The 17,043-nt window shown below is 47.1% G+C and overlaps 5 protein-coding genes across 5 annotated transcripts; 1 reads left to right on the forward strand and 4 right to left on the reverse strand.

The window, feature by feature from the left end:
- Window positions 1-3,902: 3,902 nt before the first annotated feature.
- F5147DRAFT_735147 (uncharacterized protein) lies at window positions 3,903-5,096 on the forward strand. The gene is made up of 6 exons (XM_041439430.1): window positions 3,903-4,051; window positions 4,101-4,177; window positions 4,228-4,252; window positions 4,305-4,358; window positions 4,416-4,615; window positions 4,666-5,096. Exons 1-5 carry the CDS (start codon window positions 3,923-3,925, stop codon window positions 4,596-4,598), a joined length of 468 nt encoding a protein of 155 aa, XP_041284255.1. The 5' UTR covers window positions 3,903-3,922; the 3' UTR covers window positions 4,599-4,615; window positions 4,666-5,096.
- A 447-nt stretch (window positions 5,097-5,543) lies between these two features.
- Window positions 5,544-7,997, reverse strand: F5147DRAFT_234822 (uncharacterized protein). Its single transcript, XM_041428755.1, has 6 exons — window positions 7,337-7,997; window positions 6,930-7,284; window positions 6,863-6,877; window positions 6,689-6,804; window positions 5,853-6,634; window positions 5,544-5,802 (listed from the first exon to the last, which is right to left on the reverse strand). The coding sequence occupies exons 1-6, from the start codon at window positions 7,563-7,565 to the stop codon at window positions 5,638-5,640; spliced, it is 1,662 nt and encodes a 553-aa protein (XP_041284256.1). The 5' UTR covers window positions 7,566-7,997; the 3' UTR covers window positions 5,544-5,637.
- A 119-nt stretch (window positions 7,998-8,116) lies between these two features.
- F5147DRAFT_842313 (uncharacterized protein) lies at window positions 8,117-10,130 on the reverse strand (the record flags this gene model as incomplete). The annotated part of the gene is made up of 6 exons (XM_041444418.1): window positions 8,117-8,367; window positions 8,418-9,199; window positions 9,254-9,369; window positions 9,428-9,442; window positions 9,495-9,849; window positions 9,902-10,130. 6 exons carry the CDS (start codon window positions 10,128-10,130, stop codon window positions 8,203-8,205), a joined length of 1,662 nt encoding a protein of 553 aa, XP_041284257.1. The 3' UTR covers window positions 8,117-8,202.
- A 773-nt stretch (window positions 10,131-10,903) lies between these two features.
- F5147DRAFT_590539 (uncharacterized protein) lies at window positions 10,904-11,917 on the reverse strand (the record flags this gene model as incomplete). The annotated part of the gene is made up of 1 exon (XM_041432183.1): window positions 10,904-11,917. The coding sequence occupies one exon, from the start codon at window positions 11,915-11,917 to the stop codon at window positions 10,904-10,906; it is 1,014 nt and encodes a 337-aa protein (XP_041284258.1).
- A 1,883-nt stretch (window positions 11,918-13,800) lies between these two features.
- Window positions 13,801-15,578, reverse strand: F5147DRAFT_234885 (uncharacterized protein). Its single transcript, XM_041428757.1, has 14 exons — window positions 15,517-15,578; window positions 15,275-15,464; window positions 15,209-15,226; window positions 15,133-15,158; window positions 15,055-15,080; window positions 14,969-15,006; window positions 14,884-14,908; window positions 14,822-14,833; window positions 14,742-14,757; window positions 14,550-14,690; window positions 14,436-14,495; window positions 14,359-14,386; window positions 14,248-14,305; window positions 13,801-14,194 (listed from the first exon to the last, which is right to left on the reverse strand). Exons 2-14 carry the CDS (start codon window positions 15,395-15,397, stop codon window positions 13,896-13,898), a joined length of 870 nt encoding a protein of 289 aa, XP_041284259.1. The 5' UTR covers window positions 15,398-15,464; window positions 15,517-15,578; the 3' UTR covers window positions 13,801-13,895.
- Between the last annotated feature and the right edge of the window lie 1,465 nt (window positions 15,579-17,043).

The raw sequence follows: 17,043 nt of genomic DNA on the forward strand, positions 1-17,043 counted from the left end.
CATGCCGGAGATAAATTGATACATCCGGGAGTTGCGCCAACATCGTCCGAGCCCCGTTTGAACCACTTTTGATTAGTTCGCCAAATGCCATCAGCCCTTACACTTTTTTCGAGGCTTGGAGCGAGCAAATCGGTGGCCTCCCTGATTTCCTTCTGTAGGTTCCATTTGATATTCAATATCCATTGAGTAACAATGTATATTACACACCTGGGTGGTGTCGGTCAGGGCGTCTGGGAGGTACCATGCGATGATGGCACCGGATGCATCGAGAATTGTGGCAGGTTCGTCGACCAACCTTTTGCCTTCATGGCCAGGAGGACACCTCTCAAGCAACCTCGCCTCTCTTTGTTCATTATGCCCGGTGTCCTTCGGGGAGATCAATTTGCTATATCTTGCAATATCCATCTGCATCTGAACTGTCATGCAGGAATTTGAATGATAAAACGAATTTTCCGAATCTGCAAGAAGACCCACTGGGATTTTTATATGCCTTTATGAGTACATCAGCCAAGCGATCGCACGCCATCACCAGATCAGTGTCTAGGTTGGGGGAAGGTATGACTGGGCCTCCTCCAGTCTTCTCTGCCTTGAATTTCTGTTCGGTATATTCCCCTGCTTCATAAGTCACAGTCAGGGCCCAAGTGCGCCAGATGTTTATGCTATCAGGAGTGGAAGGGGAAGAACCGTTCATGCTGGATGTTAATCTTGGGAAATCAGACGCTGAATGCTGGATGTCCGGACTTTGGTGTTAAAGGGGGTGGAGATAGAGAGGATCAGATAAGGGAGCCTGGGATAATTTTGGCTGTCAAAGATGTATTATTATCCATTGCTCAATGAAATACTACCTGATTGGAAGTGTGCTGGTCATCAGATATTCATTTGTCGACTCCCAGGTCCCGGAACTCAGAAGTCGGTACGGTTGACCCAAATTTGGGTGGTCGGAACTTGGCGTCTTGTAGAGGCAACACAAGCTTCGCACCGCCATGTCAGGAGATCACCTGCTGCTCCGGGAACTCGGTAACTTTGATTTATTACCTCCTCTGAGTATGGTTGACTCACATTTTGGTGGTCGGAACTTGGCTTCTCATAGGGCAACACAAGCTTTGCACCCCGGATTCCACATTCTGCAAGACAACCTACGCACCATCAAAGGCCATGTCAAGAGAGCACCTGCTGCTCTCTTCAGAAACATCTCAACTTCAGGTTGGCCATTTAACACAGGAAAGTATTAACTCAATTATGTGTTGAGTTCCGGGTCCCGGAACTCGGAACTCGGTACAGTTGACTCAAATTCTGGTGGTCGGAACTTGGCTTCTCATAGGGCAACACAAGCTTCGCACCCTGGATTCCACATTCTGCAAGACAACCTGTGCACCATCAAAGGCCATGTCAGGAGATCACCTGCTGCTCCGGGAACTTGGTAACTTTGATCTATTACCTCCTCTGATTTGGTTGATGTACAACTACCTCAGCTCCATCATGTCTACAATTATGATACACATGGGCCCACCCATCTATATTTTATACCACCCTCGGCCCACCCGTCTAATACAACATCCCATACAACACCCTCAGCCCACCCGTCTAATTAATATGTGTCTGGGCCCACCCGTCTAATACAATATTTTATAATACCCTCGGCCCACCCGTCTAATTTAATATGTGTCTGGGCCCACCCGTGAATGTGATAACAAGTACCTACCCATCTATCTCATACACATCTACCTTAATACACCCATCTGCATAATATCCAACTACCTCGGCCCACCCATCTACCTAATATTCATGTACATCGGCCCACTCATCTACTCTATATATTCCCTGCATGGGCCCACCCGCCTCCATCGGGAATAATTTGCCTCCCGGCCCATCCGTCACAGTCGAGGATATTTTTATCATGGGCCCATGGTCCGCTGGCCCGTATCATACGGGATATTATGCACATCCGTTCCCTCGTATTATACGGAGATAGGTCACTGTAATATGTGCTATCCCAACACAATACGGCGCATGGAAACCACTGACAATTTTTCTACACAGACGGTAGTATATTGTTTTTTTAAAGGAACACCACACGCTGATACACACTCCTAGGGTGAATTGGAACATCGAACTCTCAAACGTTGGTACCTGAGAACTCTGAAAAACAAGAAAACAACATCCAAAAACATGGCTCGTCAAGAGGCACACAACTGACTTATGAAGAAGATATTGAAACGACGTGAGCTTCTTGCAGGAGCGGCTGGCCAGTCCAGAAAGAAATGTCAATGCACTTCGCCATCTGACCACTACCATATTTCAAAGTACCCAAAGGCATCCTCTGGTCTCACTGTGTGGCTGAGTGAGCTCAACTCTGATGATCCAGCAAAGAAGGTATGTGGTATTTTACGCTAGTACTAACTCTAATCTGCTGTGCTTTAGAATTTTATCCCGCAACTGAAAGACCACCTTCTAGCCCGCCTCCGGGGGATCGAATACTCAGGTGATGAGCACAGCTTTACTGACGAAGATCGGGATCAGGTTGTATTTGCGAACAACCAACTCCACGAACATGGTGTGTTGCAGGTCAATTACACCACATACAACCTTCGAAGGGAGCAAGACACAATTATCCCTCGGACTCATGCCGATATTATGGTCCTGTCGCATGAAGAAGATGATGAACGCCATCCATACTGGTATGCGCGAGTTGTCCAAATTTTTCACTTGGATGTTTGGTATTATGGCGGCAAGAATACAGTTACATCAAAACTGCTGCGCATGCATGTACTTTTCGTACGTTGGTTTGGGCGTGATACTACGTTCAAGGGTGGCTGGTCTGCAAAGTGTTTGCACCGGCTTGGATTCTTTAAAGGCGATGATCCCGCATGTTTTGGATTCCTTGACCCTGATCAAGTGATTCGCGGGGTCCATCTCATTCCTGCCTTCGCACATGGGCGCACAGATCACTACATGGGACCCTCATTTGTCCGTCACGAAGAAGATGGTGATGAGGACTGGTGGTATCACTATATCAATATGTATGTCCTACTTTGCTTCTATACTATTCACAATTCTAACTACTGTACAAGGTTTGTAGACTGAGATATGTTCATGCGCTTTCGTGGTGGAGGTGTTGGTCATAAGGTCACATGGGAATGGGACGACTTTTTGCAGAGTGACGGAGCCCCAAACATCTCTGACAATGATGAGAATTGGAATGTTGATATGGACGCTAGCGCCGCTGAGGACATGGGGGAAGACGAAGAGGAAGAATTAGACGAAGATGTGGATGAGGACAACGGTGAGAAGGACGACTCTGACGAGGATGAGGATGAGGATGAGGATGAGGATGAGGATGAGGATGAGGATGAGGAAGACTGGGTGCAGGCTGATGAGGATGAGGATGAGGAAGACTGGGTGCAGGCTGATGAGGATGAGGATGAGGATGAGGATGAGGATGAGGCAGACTGGGTGCAGGCTGATGAGGGTGAGGAACTCAATGACAACATCTTCGCAAGAGAAGGCTATGGCACACTTTAATTATATTATTTGTTGATATACTCCAGCTGGGATAGATAATCTTATAGCAGACTGGAGCAACCATTAGCTACTCGCTGTCAGGTTCTCATATACCTTACAATTGCATTAGCATGACATTGTATGCACAATCGCTTATGACCATGACGTGGCGCTTCAGAGAAGCGTTGTGGCGCAGCCGCAACCCAAATCAGGCAATTTCTGACTTGTGGACTTTTGGTGATGTAAGTACTCGACGTCCGACTCCAATACATGTTCTCACCTGTGTTTTTTTGGCGCAGGATGCTTTCCCATGGGGATTCATTTTCCTTACATACGCGGTACAAGACATGGTTTGGGACAAAGACCAAGACAAAACTCGAAGACATTTCTTTCGACCCAGATGACATCTTTCCCACGTATCATGGCAAGCAATAATCATCGCATTCTCACTTTGATCACTCACAAACTCAACCTCGCATTCATAGAATCCATCAAGCTTCATAAAAAAATCAGGATCGTCGTCGACCTTTCCAGGAATACAACAACCGAGGTAAGGATTCACATCTGGCATCCAACCCATCTAAGTCATATATTGGCAGGCCGAGCGCTCTGTCCCTTCCGGTCAAAGCCTCGAGCTTCCGCCTACCACTTCCGACATATTCCAGAACTGTCCTCGGTGAGTCAGGATGATCATAAAGTGCCGTTTTTGAGGTTGATACTCCCAAGATTCCGAATTCTGGTGATAGGAAAGGTATCTGACTTTCTCCGGTCTCAGGCCAGTGTTGACGACGTGCGTTTAATAGACTGGCGTTGGCAAGTCATCACTGATCAGCAACGCATTTGGAGTGGAAAAACAGGTGAGCTAAACACGACGCTTCAACACACACAACTACTCATACTAGTACTGTCAATAGATCGTTGCGCACGATAAGCCAGGCGATGCCAGCATCGACGATGAGTTCATCTCATCTCAGAACAACAGGTTTGTTCTCCACGATAGCAAAGGTTTCGAACCAGGGGACAAAGACAACCTCAAAATAGTCCGAGATTTCCTCAATCCCGATCTGGCGGCGCGCGCAACTGGAAGAGGCGAATGAGATGGTTTTGTTGGGGGGTATGATTGATATTCATTCTCAGACTATCGTTGAACTGATCCATGTGTAGCGTGGTTTCAATAAATGGACGATGCGTTTACACGCTTGTCACACATCGATAGGCCCTCGCTCGAGCTAATGGGGTCCGCATTCTATCTTCAGCCCAATTGAGTCGAGCAGGTGCTGTTGTCTGACCTCGCGGGTGCGCCAGGCGAAGCTAGAGAGCTTTATAAATGCACGGCATGCACCGAATCAGCGGCTTCTCCGAGGAAATTGATAGAGTTGTGTTGCCTGGTGGCTGGTACTAGCCTACTCGGTGCGTTTTGTTCTTGTTATCTTTAGACGGGAATGACTCAGACAGTATGCTTCACTTGATGTCCGTGTCCACCATCCAGACTCCATCGGCATAAACTAGGGTATTGACTTATACCCTTGGAGGAACGCACCTACAAGCAGAGGGGCACCCAAGTTTGCAGGGGATCGCCCAGAATGATAGCGTTGGTATGAGTCTAACATGTCATTTGTTTCTTCGCTGTAATGATTCATAAAGTTCAGGACATTGCTCAGCGCTCATAATACAGGCTGGCCTACAAGGAGGTTGAGAACAAAGTTCATGTGAAGTATATTAGGATAGAATATAATTTCACGCTTTTGAAGGTGTGCCGTGTGTCGGGTGTCATCAACTAGGGTTCGCGTTGAGATAAATGGCGTCCTAGTGTTTGTTATGTCTCTCACAAGCAGCGATGACTGCCTGTCAAAGATGTCGGTTGGAGGACTTAAGGTCGTTGAGATGGCGTCATGGAGATGAGGAATTTTGTGAAAGTCATACATGTTGAGTTGACGGACAAATGAGGGGAAGTTCTTGTGTTTGAATCAGTATCTTAGCACTTCACTTGCGAAACACAAAGAGCGAAACATTCAAACCATAGCCCTCTTCAAAGTACATAGGTCACGCGCGGCGCGCGCTTAAACTCCAGAGCAATTATTTTACAAGTCAGACTACGTACAAAGGACGTCTATATGTTAGCAGTAGTGCTATATCCTAAAAACCATATGGCTCCAGCCGTCTGATGCATTTCGGCTGCGGTCTCCTCCATTCCCCGTCGTTTGGGTCTGGCCATAACGAAGCATCATCCCATTGAGCTTGAGGTGGTGCGTCGGGAGTCGGGAAAAACCCTATAGGCCAAGTAGGCAAGTAGCACAGCTCCTACACGACGAGGTCAGTCATTTCGCAAACAAGTAATCTGACTTTGTTACCTCAAAACCACAGGCCGGTCGACACTTGACCCACACGCTCCAATCTAACCAGGAGAGCAACTGTGTCACATCCTCCTTCCATTCATCCATGAGGGTACGTATGTGATCGGTTTCAGGGCGCAGTTCTGGAGGATAAAGGGGGTCGACGCCAAGAGTCATTCCAGAGGCCCACATCTTCGTGACGACGCGGCATATTTCATGCGTAGTTTCCCGCACCGCCTGTAGGAGCAAGCGTTCGGAGGGCATCAGTGACGTTCCGTGAGGCACTATGGAGGCCGTGTGCGACGTAGCACATTCTCGAAAAACTGGGACAGCCCACGAATTTGTGGCGTTGACAGCGACAGAGTTGTTGGGAGGTAAAGCTGCAAACACCGTGTAGGGCAGAAGCACGGTACGCAGCTGTCTCTGAATTTGCTGTGCGTGGTTAAAGATTGACTCATCGTCCAACGTCAAGTTCAAAAGGTGGTGCATAAACTCCAGGCGGCTGGCATATCGATCAACCACCACCTGCAAGACCGTTTTCCAGTCAATGCCGCTGGTTGTGACAGGTGGTCGTGCTAACGCTTGAGATAGCCTGTCTCGGACACGTTCTATATCCTCCGGTGATATTCCTGCTACTCGATGATCCCACCGCTCCAAGCCTGCACGGCGTGGCACCAAGGAGGGAACAAGAGCGGTATCGTAGAAAGAGACGAGCCCAGAAAAATCAAGTATGATTCGGGTTTCTCCTGGATAATGATCGTGCCATGAAGAAGAATGCGTTACTTCCACAGCGCGATGCACTCATGTCCGAGAATAAATTAGACCTACGTCAAAACATGGACATGGTCGCTCACTAGTATTGGGGTCCTCAGGTAGCTCCGGATTTGTGCCTCTGCTGAGGCGAGTGCTTTCGAGATTTAGGAACGAAGCGACCTCCATGTGAGAGGTGAAGTTGCAGATCATGATCTCACTATGACTGTTGTTAACAAAAGATTGCCAAAGAACTACATATGCATATGAGGTCGCACAAATTCATTTGCATCCTATAATTCGCAAATCAGCATCGGCATTGACGCATCTTAACATCCAACGAACCTCACAAAGCCATTCACCCCATATTTCTCACCCCATTTACACAGATCCTTTATGCGCTGCTCTTCATTTTTCACCCACTCCGGTTTCATTTCCGACCATGCCACGAGATCTTGGGTGTCCATGGTGCCCTCGAGGAGTTTCGCACCGCTGTTTCCATCAAAATAGAGCACTTTCATTGGCCGAGTGACTGTAAGAGTGAGGTGCCAGCATCCTTTTTCGATTGACCCTTCGCAGAAAAGTATGGAGTGGTCTGGCTCTACAGCCACCCAATCCAAAGCAGTCGGTAAATGGGGACCAGCAGCTCCATGGTAGAGAAGAGTGCCCACGGGAATGATCCCTGGGACTATTGTATGACCTGCAAGACATAAATGATGAATCTGCGTGGTGTTCAGTATTTTCAGACATACCAATACGATGACGTGTATTTGGCCAGGCTTGAAGCAGAGAATTGACCGTTTCGAACACTAGATGTCCTGTCGCGTTCACCGCAGGTCCTTCACCGAGGTCCCACTGTCCAAGATCATTTTCTAGCCCTGGGTAAAAGGATAGAGGCGGATGGCTCGACAGAGGTATCTGTGCAGTCAGAACCCGTTCAAAGGCAAGAAAAAGCCAAACGGCTTTCCTTGTAGACAGCATTCCGATAAAGGGCCAAGGGCCTTCGTAATCTTAGTTATATACGGGGCGCTACATCTTCTGTCAAGGCATCATCCGGTTTGATTCCCTTCAACTTGAAACTGATCGGTAAATTGGCTAGCGGTTGAGGTGGTGCGCAGTTTTAAATGTTCATTCTTCTATATTAATCCAGGCCTATTATCTTCCAGCAGCATCAGATTTTCAACGATAGGAATAATGATAGAAAATGAACGCAATACAATTTTGCCCAGGTTGCGCGCAGCTGGGCGCAGCGGGTACTACTTTGAATCTGTCAGACCCAGGCGTAAACCAAATATCGGACCGGATTTGGAATTGCAAAATCATCATTCGGTCATCGGTTGAGTGTCCGGGTTAGCCTAGGCCTGAGTGTACTTCCAGGAAATGATGATATTTAGTAGGAGCAGGATTCTACCCGTCTACAATTCACACGGCTACAACACTCGTCGGGATTGTCAGGGATACAACAGAACCAACATGTCAAAACATTTCAAACCATAAACGTTTAAACTTCGTACATTACGCGCGCCGCGCGCTTAAACTCCAAGGCAATTATTTACCAAGTCAGACTACGTACAAAAGATATCTATATGTTTGCAATAGTGCATGTGAATCATATATCCTAAAAACCATAGGGCTCCAGCCGTCTGATGCACTTCGGCTGCGGTCTTCTCCATTCCCCGTCGTTTGGGTCTGGCCATAAGGAAGCATTGTCCCATTCAGCTTCAGGTGGTGCGCCGGGAGTCGGGAAAAACCCTATGGGCCAAGTAGGCAAGTAGCACATCTCCTGCACGACCAGGTCAGTCATTTCGCAAATAAGTAACTTGACTTTGTTACCTCGAAACCACAGGCCGGTCGGCACTTGACCCACACGCTCCAATCCAACCAGGAGAGTAACTGTGTCACATCCTCCTTCCATTCGCCCATGAGAGTACGTATGTGATCGGTTTCAGGGCGTAGTTCCGAAGGATAAAGGGGGTCGACTCCAAGAGTCATTCCAAAAGCCCACATCTTCGTGGCGACGCGGCATATTTCATGCGTGGTTTCCCGCACCGCCTGCAGGAGCAAGCGTTCGGAGGGCATCAGTGACGTTCCGTGAGGCACTATGGAGGCCGTGTGCGACGTAGCACATTCTCGAAAAACTGGGACAGCCCACGAATTTGTGGCGTTGACAGCGACAGAGTTGTTGGGAGGTAAAGCTGCAAACACCGTGTAGGGCAGAAGCACGGTACGCAGTTGTCTCTGAATTTGCTGTGCGTGGTTAAAGATTGACCCATCGTCCAACGTCAGGTTCAAAAGGTGGTGCGTAATCTCTAGGCGGCTGGCATATCTATCAACCACCACCTGCAAGACCGTTTTCCAGTCAATGCCGCTGGTTGCGACAGGTGGTCGTGCTAACGCTTGAGCTAGCCTGTCTCGGACACGTTCTATATCCTCCGATGATATTCCTGCTACTCGATGATCCCACCGCTCCACGCCTACACGGCGCGGCACCAAGGATGGAACAAGAGCGGTATCGTAGAAAGAGACGAGCCCAGAAAAATCAAGTATGATTCGGGTTTCTCCTGGATAATGATCGTGCCATGAAGAAGAATGCGTTACTTCTACAGCGCGATGCACTTATGTCCGAGAATAAATTAGACCTACGTCAAAACATGGACATGGTCGCTCACTAGTATTGGGGTCCTCAGGTAGCTCCGGATTTGTGCCTCTGCTGAGGCGAGTGCTTTCGAGATTTAGGAACGAAGCGACCTCCATGTGAGAGGTGAAGTTGCAGATCATGATCTCACTATGACTGTTGTTAACAAAAAAGTCCCAAAGAACTACATATGCATATGAGTTCGCACAAATTCATTTGCATCCTATGATTCGCAAATCAGCATCGGCATTGACGCATCTTAACATCCAACGAACCTCACAAAGCCATTCACCCCATATTTCTCACCCCATTTACACAGATCCTTTATGCGCTGCTCTTCATTTTTCACCCACTCCGGTTTCATTTCCGACCATGCCACGAGATCTTGGGTGTCCATGGTGCCCTCGAGGAGTTTCGCACCGCTGTTTCCATCAAAATAGAGCACTTTCATTGGCCGAGTGACTGTAAGAGTGAGGTGCCAGCATCCTTTTTCGATTGACCCTTCGCAGAAAAGTATGGAGTGGTCTGGCTCTACAGCCACCCAATCCAAAGCAGTCGGTAAATGGGGACCAGCAGCTCCATGGTAGAGAAGAGTGCCCACGGGAATGATCCCTGTGACTATTGTATGACCTGCAAGACATAAATGATGAATCTGCGTGGTGTTCAGTATTTTCAGACATACCAATACGATGACGTGTATTTGGCCAGTTTTGAAGCAGAGAATTGACCGTTTCGAACACTAGATGTCCTGTCGCGTTCACCGCAGGTCCTTCATCAAGGTCCCACTGTCCAAGATCATTTTCGGGCCCCGGGTAGAAGGATAGAGGCGGATGGCTCGACAAAGGTATCTGTGCAGTCAGAACCCGTTCAAAGGCGAGAAAAAGCCAAACGGCTTTCCTTGTAGACAGCATTCCGACAAAGGGCCAAGGACCTTCGTAACCTTAGTTATATACGGGGCGCTACATCTTCCGTGACATCCGGTTTGATCTCCTTCCAGTTGAAACTGATCGGTAAATTTAATAGCGGTTGAGGTGGTGCGCAGTTTTCAAAGTTCATTAATGCATTCTTCTATGATTGAAGACACATGTGTTCCAGCAGCATCAGATCTTCAACGATAGGAATAATGAGGGAAAATAGACGCAATATTATTTCCTGAATTTTGTCCAGGTTGCACGGAGCTGGGCGCAGCAGGTACGTATTAGCTACCGCTGTCAGACTAAGCCTTGAAGGAAGTAATTGATTATGATATCCGACCCGGATTCGGAGTTGCAAAATTATCATCCGGCCATCGGATGATGTCCGGGTTAGCCTAGGCCTGAGTGTCCTTAGTATTAGGTAAATTTTTGATGGTACTACTCCAAGCCTGCTGCGTGCTACATTGATGAGACCACCAGATACAGTATAGGACCGGCATTTGAGCCAGCGAATTTTGTTGGCCGTCTCAAGTTAACACTCCTCCATTAAACAAAAATCTGATGTGACAGTTATGTTTAGTTATACAATGACCATACTAATGCAACACTATAGAGCAATCAAATGGGTGACGAGTGTGCAATGCAATGATCAGTAAAATGTCTCGATATCTGTTTTTTTCACCACTTGAGCCAGCCCTAAAATGGATATAGCGCACATCTAAGCGCCAACTCGGATTATCGTGTCGTAATGATTCTCAGGTTAGTTACTACTACTCCTCTTCATCCTCGTCACTGGCATTCTCATGGTCATCACCGTCAACATCAAGCTCGTCACCTGCAGTGCCCTCCGCAAGTACCGGTTTAGGTAACGGCGCCTCCAATTTACCTCGCGTTGGCTTTTTCCACGCCAGCCGACGCTTCTCCAACTTCGCGAGTTCTTTTTCCTCCTTCCACCGCTCCAAGTCCATTTGATACTTCCCCTTTAATTCCCTGTTACGCTTCTTTCTTGCTTCTTCCGTCTTCTTCCACTCCTCCAAAACTGCAGCACGTTGTTCTCTCCCCTCTTTTCGAGCTTGCTTGGCCACTTCTTCATCTGCTGCTGCTTTCTCATGGTCGACAACTCGCGTGTAGAAAGCATCTCCACTCAGATAACAAGGTAAGCCATTTCCCATTAACTTCCCGCGTTTTTTTGAATTATTCTTCGCCTCTTCCTGTGCTGCGAGTTGCCCATGCAATGAGTCACAGTACATCCCCTGTAGAATTATTGTGGACTGCATCCCACCCATCATAGCTTTCTGTGCAGCCTCTCGTTCATGAGCTGCCGCTAGTCCCTGCTGAAGCGCCCATTCTCTCTGTGTTTCAGGTTCGAAGTCAAGAAGTTCGGATTTTCGTTTCCGGGAAGGCGAGATAGATGTGGGGATGTAGCGAGGAAATTGTGATGACGAGTGCAATGGGCTACTTGACACAAGGAAAGATGCTGATGTTGATGCTAGAGAATTCACAACTGTGCGAGAGAAGTCATCGAGTGGGGAAGGGGTGGATGGGCCAGCGACAGCATTGTTTGGGGACAAGCGGGTGAGTGATTCGAAAAAGCTACTTGGTGTTTGAGTTGATGAAGAACGGAAGGCATTTTCAGTAACTTCTATGTCGTCAAATGGCAGTGAGGGATTTTCGACTGAGTGTGCATTTTGATACTGATGAATAGCATCTGCAAGAACTCGTACTGGACTGGGCTGCAGCAATGGTAGATGCCCTTGGTTTGAAGTAACGAGGCTCGTGGCCATCATGTCTGTTGTAATGACCTGACGGTTCAGTGGGCACACACCAGTCCTCTCGAAAGCAGCTTTAATGGTTGCGGGAGTTACAGCTCGGATGTGAGCTTTTTGATACACCTGAATAAAGTTCTTTTTGGTGATTTTTTGTCCTGTAGTACGCTCGAACTCATCCCGCTCTTCTGACCAGCAGCGTTTGAGTGTACCGAACACAGCCACGTCAAGCCCCTGGTAGATGTGTGTTGTGTGTGCAGGGTAACATAATACATGGATGTTCTGTTGACGTGCATAGGACAGGAAGGCCTCTGTATAATGAGAGTTGTGCCCATCAACAAGAAGCAGCCGGGGACGGCCATTGGCCTTTTCGCAGGTCTTCTTATCAAAATCCTTGATCCAATGGTGACCAATAACACCATCAGTCCACCCTTTCGTCGAGTGAGCAACCCTTCATTTTTTGAGCAACTTTACAACATGTGTGATAGCAAGTACTCACGATGCCCCCAGATTGTTATTATGATGCCACTGGGTTCCAAAAGCTTTACCCTTGTATATGACAGTGGGTGGTATCTCGGTGCCGTCTGCACAGATTGTAACCATAACGGTGATGTTCTCTCGATTTCCATCTCGTTGTTGGTACTGAATCTTTGCCCCAGAAGGACCAAAAACACGCTCCTTGTTTCCACCACCTGGCTGGAATCCAGTCTCGTCTGCTGCCCAAATGCAATCTTCTTCTATACCCAGTGATGTCATAGCACCTTCTAGTAGTGTGAACCATTGATCATGAGTTGTGGGATTGACAGCGCGACCACGAGCGGTGTCAAGAGATCGAGTCCAGAATCTGCCAAGCTTGTCCATGTGTTTTTCAACAAACCGGTCAGTCCAATTTTTTCCTACTCCTTCAGCTGGGAACTTTTCCTTAAGTCGTGCTCGTAGAATGGCATCAACATGTTCCTTGAGTCGACGATGACCAATCGGAAATCCACGACGTCCAAGTTCAAGACAATACTCAACAACCTTCTCTGCCTCCTCTGATTTTAACCATGCTCTTTCCTCTGCCATGTACTGGGCGCTGCTTCTATTCCCTGCAAGTCGACGCGAGACAGTCATGTGGTCAACGACCACTGGTTTCCCAGTTTCTGCTCGATATTCCTCCTGGACTTCTCGACAGATGGCACGGAGGCTTTTGGTAGGCTGATCTTTTCTCTGCTCGGCACGGTACTCATTGATGGCTCGAGTAATGGCAATCTCTTGCTCTTGCCTAGCAAGTTGTTTTTTCCTGGTGACTGATTTTGGACGACCAACCATGACTGAGATATGCAGAATATGACTGCAGGATGGTGTTCATCGAGCCTGTAAACAAAAGTCCAAATTGGGTTAGTTTCGCAATCTTGTCCTGATAAACACATTTGATAATGGATTTTGAGACCCTCGTCCGGGATCCCAGTGGCAGCATGTTGTTGTGTGTAGGACATATATCATTGTACTGAAACTGTACTAGGGATATAGATCTTTCATTTGGCAGGATTTTTGACATTGATAATTGAATACTTCCTTCTCGCTGCATTGATTAGTGCCAAAAGAGGGCATGTTTCTGACCTGTAGCATGCATATACAATTTTTTTTTCATTTCTACTCGACAGTATCTCAGATGCATGTATTTAGAATATATCTGTGCTATCCGATGTGTCAATAAGCAAATGTTGAGTGTGTGGTAGCTGTTTGGCTCAAATGACGGTGCTGGCTCAAATGCCGGTCCTATACTGTAGCGAGTCCAACTTGGTCCCTCAAGTTGCATTGTGGTTCCGTGACCATTATCTTATCTTGATGGCACTACTATAGTACTGGTCCCTTGTTGTATTGATGGGCTGCTTTAAGTTTCAGATCTACAAACCGAGCCATAGTACCTGCTCACTGATTTGGTTCAACGTGTTCTCGGAACAGCAATACATGGTATAGGTAAGAATAAGCGGGTAACAATCGATCGATCCCATCATACGAATTCGAGATATAATTTCTTTCCAATATCACCGCAAGTAGACGCTGTGGCTTCCGTCTCATCGACACTAACACAACTACCAGCTTGGACAGGTCGAGCGGGATGCACTGTTACTTCATCATCTGCATGATTAAAATGTTCTCCTTTGAGTCTCTCGTCTTGTGACGAGGGAAAGTACCGCTCCGAGAGGTAGACGCTGTGTCTGACATTGGATTTGGAGGAAACGGTACTATCTCTGTTGGCCTGCAGGTAGTATCGCGAGTTCAGGAGTGCGATGAACGAGTTGACATGTACTTAACACCATATCATTAGTCAGCACGATCCTCGGATAATGTTTTGATCTTACATTTAGCCAATAAACATTCAAAACTGAGAAAGATGTAGTTCTTCGGCATCACTGCACACTGTAGGTGACTCTCAGAGCCGTGAGGGGACAGTACAGTAACTGGGACCTCACTGTAATGATGGCTGTCACCGAACACACACTGCACGAAATATGAGTTAAGAGACGGAACAGGCTGTAAGGAGAATCACCTTGTAAGACAGCCAGTTTCGATGATTAAACCCATGAGTTTTTGTATAGAAGAATCGGTGCTAAGACGCTGCGTTGGCTTATCAGATTCCGACCGCGAACGGCCCGGCCCTTACATAGAGAACCCTGTACGTGAGGTAGCGAGGAGATAGCACAGTAATGATGTATTAAGGACATCACCACAACTAATCACGGTCAAGGCCATGTATGTCGCCCATTCGACTCTAATCAAGTCAGAGAACAGGTGACACTGAAATCTACTCGCAATCAACACTTCGTGGAGTAAGAGAGTCCACTGTTCTACTCACAGCGCCCAAAGAAGGGCTATCATCGGGTTAACATTCAAAGTAGAAATGACGAGCCAACAAGAGCAATTTTGAACTCTTACGGATGGATAAACCTGAATGGCATAATTCACGATTGAGAAATATTTCAGGGCGATACACTCACTTGAACTTAGGACCGCGAATATGCCCTAATAGTGCAACATCATCAAATTCCAAAATGAAGACGTGAACGTCTATAAAAAGCCCACCGCTATAATCGGGAGAACTCTTGATCGGCCCTTGCTGACTAGGTTCATAAATTGTGTATCCACTCCATAGATAAGAGGACAAATACCTGTCCATATACGATGAGCATACAGGCTATAAAATGAGGAAGTATTACATTGTATGTGATACTGCACATCATACTTACAGTTGTACCCCATGGATGATGGGGACCTGTGGGGTGCGTACTTGAGGCGGATCAAAGTTCAGGAAACACGACCTACGTCAAATATTATCTGAAGCTGCACGAGTTTATCAATATGATAACAGAAGCTACATAAAAAACTCACTTTAAAACTCCATACAATTTCTGTGAGTGCACCAATGTTCGCGAAGTGGGTCACTAAATAATAATAGATGCAATGAACGATAAAGATCAGGTGAAAAGCATCAAGTATCTTGTAAAAGTTCATGGTGTGGCATGACTGTCATGCGCTCGACAAGCCAAACTCGAAGGAAGACTTGCCACAATAAGAGGACCTGTTGATATAGCGTGAAAGACAGAACTGGAAAGAAGGCAGCATGGACGAACGACCAGCTTAAAGAATGTTCTGCCTGTGTCCCTATGCGTCTTAAAGTAGATGAAAGCTTGAACGTTGGTCAAACCAAAAAGACTGATGAGACACAGGCGGTGTCAGTTTCGTCCGAAAAGCAAGCGGATAGTTCGAACTCCACTCACATGGCTGCAATAATGGCCCCAATGAAAAGTGCTCCATACGTGCTCCCGAGCTCAACTTGTGTGACGAGGCCTTGCGTTGAGGAAGACAACATGATTATGGATTGCCAGATTCAATTTCGCTGGCAACACAGTATGTAAATATCGCTCGGGGAATAACTCGGGAGCTCACCATGCAGATGGCAAAACTTCCCATAGAATTGGCACTCGTGACGCAGCAGTATCTGAAAAATGACACATCAGAGCTTCTAGCACCACGACAAGCGGGACGAGATAAGATTCTAAGGTGGATAAGTTCAAGTTCAGGCAAGTGTTCCTCGTGTGATGATAGTCGTACCGGAGAACTTACCACTGTATCGGATCACTGGTCACGAATGTCATGCCCTTGGTGCGACCCTGCAGCTTCAAGCTCCTTGTACCCACATGAAACTTGAGGCCAGACTTCAAACCAGTCAGTGGGTGTGTAGAGAACCTTAATTCTCACTGTGTAAATGGCAGTGTTGTCACTCCGAAACATCTGATAAGTGCTGTAAGTCACCTCACTGCAGAATGACCACATTAATGTGTACAACTTTTTTGTTGCGCTATCATGATAAGAAGTGATACATCAATTCTACAGCTAGTGGTGGCAGGTGCTGGAAGATTGAGGGCGAAGAGATGTACTGGGTGGTGCAGGTAGACAAGAGAGGTATACATGCAGGAGAGTCTCAGGAGACAAGAGATTGCAATTGTTGTGTCGTGGTCCGTGGAGTCCGAGTCTGCTTCTCAGTATATTTAGCCACAACAGAAGAATTTCGGCAACACCCGGGAAGTTCAGGAAGTAGTACTATAGTTGCCGTTTTATTCTTCTTCAGTATGCTCCCATATGTGTCTCGACTCTCCATGCTCTGATGTCACCACTAGATCGAGTCCCACCTCGGTCACCCTGCAGACTTGCACCCAATGCAATCACTTATATAACATTCGATGCACACACCATCTCCCCGCCAAGGCTGGCATCCCTTCGGATATGGACACTTTAACGTTGGCGGTGCTGGAAGGTATTTCATACGGTGAGTGTCGCAACGTGTTTGTCGTGGAGTATGGACAAAAAACTGAGATAATTCCCTACTTTTACATGCACCAATTCGTATTATACTCAATAGAATCGCATCTCAAAGGCTGACGCCTATGGACGACCGCAGCGAGGCAGAGCTCGGAGTGCTGGTCGCAAACAAGTGATCAGCTATGATGATTGCCTGACGCCAAGTGATGATGAGTAGATATTACACCATCCTTTGTCTTTTTTTTCATTTGGTTGTTTCCTCCATTTATATGACAGCATCCTTTCTTGGAGTACTATTTGTATTGGTACACAATACATGATTGACGGTACGCGTCCAT

Source organism: Suillus discolor (genome assembly GCF_016758755.1).
Source record: "Suillus discolor strain FC423 chromosome Unknown F5147scaffold_361, whole genome shotgun sequence".
NCBI lineage: Eukaryota > Fungi > Basidiomycota > Agaricomycetes > Boletales > Suillaceae > Suillus > Suillus discolor.

What these genes read in the sequence shown, in the direction of transcription:
- F5147DRAFT_735147 (XM_041439430.1), top strand. Translation starts at nt 3,923, where the DNA reads ATGGCAAGCAATAATCATCGCATTCTCACTTTGATCACTCACAAACTC. An exon ending in CCAGGAATACAACAACCGAG is followed by an intron (nt 4,052 to 4,100) that starts GTAAGGATTCAC and finishes ATATATTGGCAG; the next exon opens with GCCGAGCGCTCTGTCCCTTC. An exon ending in CATTTGGAGTGGAAAAACAG is followed by an intron (nt 4,359 to 4,415) that starts GTGAGCTAAACA and finishes TACTGTCAATAG; the next exon opens with ATCGTTGCGCACGATAAGCC.
- F5147DRAFT_234822 (XM_041428755.1), bottom strand. Translation starts at nt 7,565, where the DNA reads ATGCTGTCTACAAGGAAAGCCGTTTGGCTTTTTCTTGCCTTTGAACGG. An exon ending in AAATACACGTCATCGTATTG is followed by an intron (nt 7,285 to 7,336) that starts GTATGTCTGAAA and finishes TATGTCTTGCAG; the next exon opens with GTCATACAATAGTCCCAGGG. An exon ending in GACCGGCCTGTGGTTTTGAG is followed by an intron (nt 5,803 to 5,852) that starts GTAACAAAGTCA and finishes CTCGTCGTGTAG; the next exon opens with GAGCTGTGCTACTTGCCTAC.
- F5147DRAFT_234885 (XM_041428757.1), bottom strand. Translation starts at nt 15,397, where the DNA reads ATGAACTTTTACAAGATACTTGATGCTTTTCACCTGATCTTTATCGTT. An exon ending in CGGTGACAGCCATCATTACA is followed by an intron (nt 14,306 to 14,358) that starts GTGAGGTCCCAG and finishes AGTCACCTACAG; the next exon opens with TGTGCAGTGATGCCGAAGAA. An exon ending in TGAATGTTTATTGGCTAAAT is followed by an intron (nt 14,195 to 14,247) that starts GTAAGATCAAAA and finishes TATGGTGTTAAG; the next exon opens with TACATGTCAACTCGTTCATC.